Below are 7,861 nucleotides of genomic sequence, written 5' to 3' on the forward strand. Positions count from 1 at the left end.
ATTCATTATATATATTCAATGCCTCCCTTTTTAGTTTAAAGTTTTTCGAACAAGCTCTAAAGGGCACTGCAACTAGCCTTAACACAAGCACTCCTACCCCATCTCATATATGACCTCTTGAAACCAAATCTAAACTCCTAGTTTCTCAAGTGCTTGAAATACTACCATTTCGGAAAACCCATGAAGCGGTTTAGAAAACTCAAACTTATTAGGTGTTTATGTTAAGTATATGTCCATAAAATTCCAATAAGGGTTTAAGTCTTCAAGATTCCTCCTCAAAATCTCAACTGAGTCAGGACAAAATCTTGAAACTATAATCTTGAGTCTAGGTAATAACACAAATCCAAATTCTCAATTCAAGGTAAAATCAAACATGGGTTTTGAACTTATACAAACGTGAAGTAATCTATAGAGAAACTTAAATCATAACCAAATAATTGCAAGACTTGAAGCAATTAATATGGAAAGCAAATGAGAAAGAAACTTAAAAGGGTCTCAAATTTTATAGGGTTTGTGGTTGGGAAAGTTCTCTCTCTCTCTCTCTAATGTGTGTATGTGTGAGAAACTACGAAGGTCTTTTAGGTTTCAGTATGAATTGGGGTATAGAAACAGGGTTAGGTCTAAGATTGCATGTGTAAATTTTTAATAAAAAATAAGATGTCACATCATTAAAAAAAAATGTTAAGTCATTGCTCTATAAAGATAAACATAAGAAAAATATAGAACTGAAATTTTAAATGAGTATTTTTCATCACTAAATTTTAAAAAATGAGCGCTACTGTTCACAGAAGTATAACACTTTGACAATTAGAACAAATAAGTATAAGACTATATATGACCTCTCTAATTTACCCCTACTATGAACTCTTTATTGACCTTATTTAACTTTCTTTGTTTATTAGTATTTATTTTATTGCAATTGATAGTTGGAGTTGGTAGGATTTGAATCTTGGACATCTTTGTCAAAACACAAGAATATATCAGTTGAGTTTCAATTCTTTTTCGGACTTATAATTCCTTCTCTATATCACAGGGTTTCAATTTTGTATTTTATTTTACTCTTTGGTTAAGTTGCATATTCAGTCCTTGAACTTTCCCATGTGTTTTAAGATCATTCTTATATATACTTTAAAACTTTTCACTTTAGTAATGAGGGTAAGCAGCCTTTTCGATACATTATAGAAATATAAATACGATTTTGAAAGAAAGATCAATGAATAGAAGAACTACATAAAATTAAAGAATTTATAATTTTATTCACATAAGTTTCGGGGGTGCTCACAATTTTACATATTAATATTCTAATGTATTTTTTAATTGAATTTTAATTATATTCCATATCGAAACCATTAATTAAAATCTTGCTACTCATTTTTCATTTAAATGAAAGAATAGATAATTTGAGTGACCCAGCTCTTCTGGGGCTTCCTTATGCATATGCATATGCTCTTCTGGGGCTTCCTTATCAAGTGACCCAGCTCATGTATAAGTAGTACAGCAATGTGGTTGTCCCCAAATAAACAATAATATTCTCCTCCAAAGCTTTCTGGCATAGCTCCAACTGGTACCTTCAGAAAACATATATACAAAGCAACATAACTCACAATTAGCTCCTATTTTCTTGGAAAAAAAATGCATTTTATTTAAAGGAAAGAAATTGCCAGCAAAGCCAAACACAACTGGTTTGCTTGAGCTGTGCTTGTGTTCTGAAAAGTTTCTATGAAAATTATCGGATAAAGAAAAAACAAATTATATGTTCTCAAGGGAAACCAAAAAATTAAGAACTCAAGAAATAAGTCTGGAACCACTATTTCAGCCTATATATTTCAAAAGCTTTTTACCATTTCTACATAAATTTACCTCAAGTTTCCTTGTAGCCAAACAAAAATAGCACCAAACCCAGTTCCACTCCATCATCATCAGAATCAACTCCAGAGACGCTCAAAGACGGTGGTACAATTGTCTGTACCAGCTGGCATTTGAGTGGAAAAGAAAACAAATTTTACTAAATAAATAAAATTTTGTTTATAGTAAAACAATAAGGACTATTCTGATCAGCAACAACACAAATAATGATAGAAATCGCTAATATTCAAGGAGGGCTTACCTTCCTATCCACTTCAGATGTGGTGGTTTGGCATCTGGGCTTCCCTTAATTTTAGAATCTTTCTCTGAATCGTCTAAATCATTATCCTCATATGGAGTGATTATGCAACTGCTAGACCCAACCTTAGATTGTTTGAGATCTTCAATGTCTTGCTCCAATACCAAATGGGCTCCACATTTCATAATCTCCAATTGGCTGGATGCATAAGGATCCACTTTATTCAAATTTAGATCCGCTTTAACCGAGGTTATAAATTCAACCTCAATTTGGTTGAATGCATAAGCATCTACTTGATTCAATACATCTTTCCAGCGGCCTTCGAAGTTTATAGAGGGAAAATATAACAGATAAATCTGAGACGATTCAATCTTATCAATTTCCGCGGATAATGAAATGGCCCGTCTAATAAGATAACGTTTGTTGATTTTAATTAGACATGAGAGTAGCTCTTCTTCGTGAAGTTGGTAAAGTGGACGATACCGACGGGGTATAAAAACAGTGCACACAGCAATTCCCATAAATTTGTTAGATAATAATAAATGTGAAGGCACTTCCAGATTCACCGAAATCCCCACATTTCGATGCCTAAACCAATTCGGAATTTCACTTCCAGGAATTGTGAGATATGAAAAAGACCGAGCGCTTATCTAAAACAAACAAATCATGATGTTTAGAACTTCACATGCAAGAGAGAGAGACCGAGAGAGAGAGAGAGAGAGACCTCTAAAATCATAGAATGATTTGGCTTTAGCTGATAGCATTCCTGAAACAAACAAATCATGATGTTTAGAACTTCACATGCAAGAGAGAGAGAGAGAGAGAGAGAGAGAGAGAGAGAGAGAGAGAGAGAGAGTGAGAGAGAGACCTCTCCAATATTATAAGGATTTAGCTTTAGCTGAGAGCATTCCTGAAACAAACAAATCATGATGTTTAGAACTTCACATGAGAGAGAGAGAGAGAGAGAGAGAGAGAGAGAGAGAGAGAGAGAGAGAGAACCTGAATGATATAACGACTTAAGGAGCATCCTTGAAACAAACAAATCATGATTTTTAGAACTTCACATCCAAGAGAGAGAGAGAGAGAGAGAGAGAGGGAGGGAAAGAGAGAGACCTTAATGATATAACGTCTCAACATTGTTGAAAACAGTTCACTGTAGCCTTCATTCTTAATCAATTTGTCGCAATACTGAAGATGTAGATTCGGCTCAAAATCATGTTCTGGTCTTAGTGATAATGTTTCTAGTGAGGTACACCCGCTTGCATTGATAAACTTAATATTTAATGGAAGCTTGGGACACATTCGAAGTTGAGTGCAACCATCCAAACAAAGACTTTCCAGATTAGATAGTTGAATGATACTTTCAGGAAGGCAAACAAAATTATTTCCCACTAGATTTAAATATTCTAAAGATGACAAGCACCCAAGAGCATTAGGAATTGTCTGAAGATTGCAATAGCTTAGATCCAGATTGGTTAAAGAACATAAGCCTTGTAACATGCCCATGAGATCTGGACTACTTCTTGGCTGCATTAAAGGAAAACTAAGAAGCATATTAGACGATTTGGATAATAGCCCCACACATTCACGGAGAGATAGCACCCTAAGATTTTTTAAGTGAACAATAGACGAAGGTAGCCTTGTTAGAGCAGTTCCACTCACGTCTAGCTTCTCCAAACCTTCGATATTCCCCAAATTCTCTGGTAGTTCTTTAAGAATTGAACAACCAGATAAAATGAGAATCTTCAAAGATATTAAACAGCAATAGGCATCCGAAAGACTAAAAAGATTTTTGCAATTTCTTAGATCCAATTCAATAAGGCCAGTTAAATACTCTGCAGAGAATGTTAGTTCATTTATAGCAGTCTCACTCAAACAAAGTTTTGACAAACATGACATATTTCCTACAATTTTTGGAAACTTCTTCAATCTTGAACAACCACCAAGATTGAAAATTTCAAGTGCTTCCAAGCTGACCTTGTGAGGAAGGTTTTCGAGACATTTGCAACCATTCAGATCCAATCGAATTAGTTGTTTGAGATCTCCAAGAGATGAGTGAATCTTATATAGTCTTGTACAATGTTGAAGAATCAACTGCTTAAGCTTTGGGGCTCCACTAAGGTCCGGGATCTCAATCAAGTTTCGAGAGCAACTTAGGTCTATGAGTTTTAACTCAGCTAAATTCTGTTATAAACCAATAAATAATTAGATAAAGACAGGGCTTAATGAAAAGGAATAAAATGCACATTTGCATAACTAAAATCTTACCATATTTCCTTTCCATAGTTGTTTGATCCCACTACAACGCATTCTCAACTCAACAAGTTTGTTTGGTTGGAAATTGGTTGGTATGTATTTTAAATGATATCCATTCCATTCAAGAACACACAACTCATTAGATAGATAACTAAGGCCTTGTGGAAGTTGCATCACACCTCCAAGAATGTCTTCTGGTAGTTGCATAGGACCATTTATGAAGTTTTTTAGAAGTTCCTTATTACCAATTTTAAGCAATCTCAAAAACTTCATCTTTGAGAAAGCTTCAGCACTTAATTGTTCCTTTTTTTGAATAGGTATATTTAGCATTATGCCTTCAACTACCTCTGTTCCCTAATAACCAAAAACAATGAAATTAGATAATTAGTAAAATCTTAAAAAAATCAATAATAAGATATGTACTTATTTAAGTTCAAGTTTATATTAGTTAGCTTACAGTATTATTCTTTAATACATGAATGACATCCTCGTAAATCCACAACCTACTATGTCCACCAGGCTCTTTAGGAGATTCACGAAGAACGATTTCTTGACCCATATCTTGTAGCAAATCATGCATCCACAAAGCTCTTTCGTTATCAATGGTTATGAGAGATTTGTCCATAAGAACACCAATATTGTAGTCTGGATAATAGCCAAAGCTTTCCAGTATATCTCTTATGCTATCTTTGTTCTCTCCTTTGAAAAAACATGCAATATCTAAAAACAATCCTTTCTGTGAATTTGTTAGCCCATCAAAACTTATTTCAAGTATATCCAAAATGTCTTTATTAGGTTCTTTTTTTAGTTTATCAAGGGCACTTTTCCATTCATTTGTTCTTTTAGCAAACAACGATGAACCTAAAACTTTAAGAGCTAAAGGAAGGCCTTTAGCATAATTCACAAAGTCATTAGACAAATTCACATAATCTCCTTTAGGATAAGGTTTATGGAAAGCTCTCCAACTAAAAAGTTGCAAAGCATCATCATTACTCAACCCCTTAGCTGTATATATATCACTCACACCACATCTTATCAATAAATGACTATCTCTGCTTGTTACAATGATTCTACTTCCTGAACCAAACCAATCATGCTTTCCTGCTAATGCTCCAAACTGTTCTTCTTTATCCACATCATCAAGAACAATAAAAACCCTTTTATTACATAGTGTATTCCGTATAATATTGATTCCCTCAAAAACATTCCATATATTTATTTCACTTTTCTTGAGGATCTTAGAAAGAAGTTGTTTTTGTAAAGAAACTAGACCTTGATTTTTGGTTTCTTCTCTAACATTAGCAATAAAGCTACTAGCTTCAAAGTTACCAGAAATTCTTTTATAAATTTCTTGTGCAAGAGTTGTTTTGCCTATTCCACCCATCCCGTAGATCCCAACAAAGCAAACACTACCCAACCCTCTGCCTAAATATGAATCCAACATTTCCTCCACGCAGGAGTCCATTCCAACAAGTTCCTCAGAAACGCTTGAGAATTTACTATACAACTCACTAAATATCCGTCCAATGATTTCTTGGATAACTATTGATTCATGCCTGCCAAAAAAAAAAAAAAAAAAGGCAAAACAATAATTTTGATGAGGTAGAGCTAGCCACATGTAGAGACAAAACATTCAACATAAGCATAGTCTTCGCTTCGTTCAGCCACATTGAGAGTGCCTAATTATATTTAGTCCTCTGTTGTACATTTCTAGGATTGCTATTTTCATGCACCCTTTTTTTCATAAAAAATTAAAAATTAAACAATTGAAGTATTAACTATATATATAATTCTACTTTTCGCTAAACACTTGCTTTGGAAATTTTTACATGCTTATCGAGACAATTTTGCAGGAAACACAAATTATAAATTGGAGGCAGGAATTCGAATAAAAAACTACAAGTAGGCCAGTAGTTTATAAAAAAGAAAAGCTAAGGAATCCGCGAGTCACTAGTAGAATGAGGATTACCAAGTTCGAGCCTTTTTGCTCATATTGGGTAATATAGGGTCTACCATGCCAAACTATGCAAAGGTTCATCCAAAGTCCAATTTGAGATTATAATTCCCTAAGTTTACAAGGGACAAAGAAATTCATTGCTAGATGTATTATAGGGCAATTTTAGAGCTATTAGGGGACAAATTTGTTGTAAGGCCCAAGTCTGTGTAATTATGTACTTGCATGACAGGAATCTAGTCCTACTAGGATTACAATAGAGTTGGACTAAATTTTTCTATAAGAACTTTAGTACTCTCTCATCATGTGGCCATGTAAAAAAAAAAAAACGTAAGTAATGGTAAATAAATTCAGGAAAAAAAAAATTGACCATAAATAACATTATTCCAAAGAATTTCTTACTTATTCTTTAAATCCCATCCAGCAAGATTGGCAATCTTTGTTAGAGCAGCTTTCCACGTTTGTACAATTTCTATATTATCTTTGAAACTCTCTTCATGTTTAGCAATGGCTTTTGCAAAAATCCCTTTATGATTCCTCACATCACTAGGATCCACATAGTGAAAAATAGGTAGAACTACCAACCCCGTCTTTTCTATGCACTCAACAATTTTTGTTAGTTCAATCAAGCACCACCTTGAAGAAGCATAGTCTCTTGATAGAATAACAACAGCAAATCTTGATTCTTCTATTGCTTTCAAGAGCTCTGGGGCAATAAGTGTTCCTTGCTTCAGTTTTTCATCGTCCCTAAAAGTTGATATTCCTTTCTGTATCAAACCAGCATATAGATGGTCTGTAAATTTTGTGCGAGTGTCCTCCCCTCTAAAACTGAGAAAAACATTATATTTCCGTCCCTTGGAAGAAGTAGAAGAAGAAGAAGAAGCTGCTGATGGAATTAAAGCCATAAAGAAAATGGATGAGCTTAAACAGTGAGGTTAGAGGTTTAGGAAATTGCTGGTGCGACTGAAAAAACTCAAAAAAACAGCTTTATTAATGCATATGAAAGGAATATACTTTTTCCTTTTCAAAAAGAGGTAGGCCCCAGCCCCTCATGGAAGCATGCGTGCTGAGAAGATGGTTAAAGTCAACAATTCATTTTCTATGACCCATCAAATTCATTTTCTATTAGAGTCGGTGGCAATCAAACTGGCATGTTCTTTGAGCAATAATGTCACCTTCTAAAATGTGTTTTTAGCTATATTTTATTTATCTGTAGCACCGATTCTTTAAAAAAAATTTCAATGTTTTAACACTGCCGAGATTTTTGAATGTTTCTACTTTTTACACTAATATCTAAAATAATGTTAACCAACTCTCGGCAATAATAATAATAATAATAATAGTAATAATAATGTTAAGTTGTTAACCGACCTTTATATTTTCAACAATATTATTTTTTTACTAATATTATTTTAATCTTATAAGATAATAGCGGGGAAAAATGCCTATATACCCCCTAAATTTTGAAGTACTAGCCAAGATACCCCTGAACTTTCATTTCGGTTAATTTACTCCTTAAACTTCACATAACTGCCAAATCAGTACTT

General features: G+C 33.8%; 1 protein-coding gene and 1 long non-coding RNA gene across 2 annotated transcripts; both read right to left on the reverse strand.

Annotated features, from left to right (window-relative positions):
- Positions 1-1,414: 1,414 nt before the first annotated feature.
- LOC115989304 lies at positions 1,415-2,602 on the reverse strand. The gene is made up of 3 exons (XR_004091872.1): positions 2,108-2,602; positions 1,861-1,972; positions 1,415-1,568 (listed from the first exon to the last, which is right to left on the reverse strand). It is a non-coding gene; the product is annotated as an uncharacterized LOC115989304 (long non-coding RNA).
- A 30-nt stretch (positions 2,603-2,632) lies between these two features.
- LOC115989890 (TMV resistance protein N-like) lies at positions 2,633-7,257 on the reverse strand. The gene is made up of 7 exons (XM_031113765.1): positions 6,717-7,257; positions 4,818-5,916; positions 4,373-4,714; positions 3,218-4,288; positions 2,973-3,014; positions 2,829-2,870; positions 2,633-2,692 (listed from the first exon to the last, which is right to left on the reverse strand). Exons 1-7 carry the CDS (start codon positions 7,217-7,219, stop codon positions 2,633-2,635), a joined length of 3,159 nt encoding a protein of 1,052 aa, XP_030969625.1. The 5' UTR covers positions 7,220-7,257.
- Between the last annotated feature and the right edge of the window lie 604 nt (positions 7,258-7,861).

Source organism: Quercus lobata, chromosome 5, assembly GCF_001633185.2.
Source record: "Quercus lobata isolate SW786 chromosome 5, ValleyOak3.0 Primary Assembly, whole genome shotgun sequence".
In the NCBI taxonomy this organism is placed as follows: domain Eukaryota; kingdom Viridiplantae; phylum Streptophyta; class Magnoliopsida; order Fagales; family Fagaceae; genus Quercus; species Quercus lobata.

Coding starts and splice junctions, on each gene's coding strand:
- LOC115989890 (XM_031113765.1), bottom strand. CDS start 7,219: ATGGCTTTAATTCCATCAGCAGCTTCTTCTTCTTCTTCTACTTCTTCC. Junction 2,871..2,972: donor ATCCTTATAATATTGGAGAG/GTCTCTCTCTCA, acceptor TGTTTGTTTCAG/GAATGCTATCAGCTAAAGCC. Junction 2,693..2,828: donor ATCATTCTATGATTTTAGAG/GTCTCTCTCTCT, acceptor GAATTGGTTTAG/GCATCGAAATGTGGGGATTT.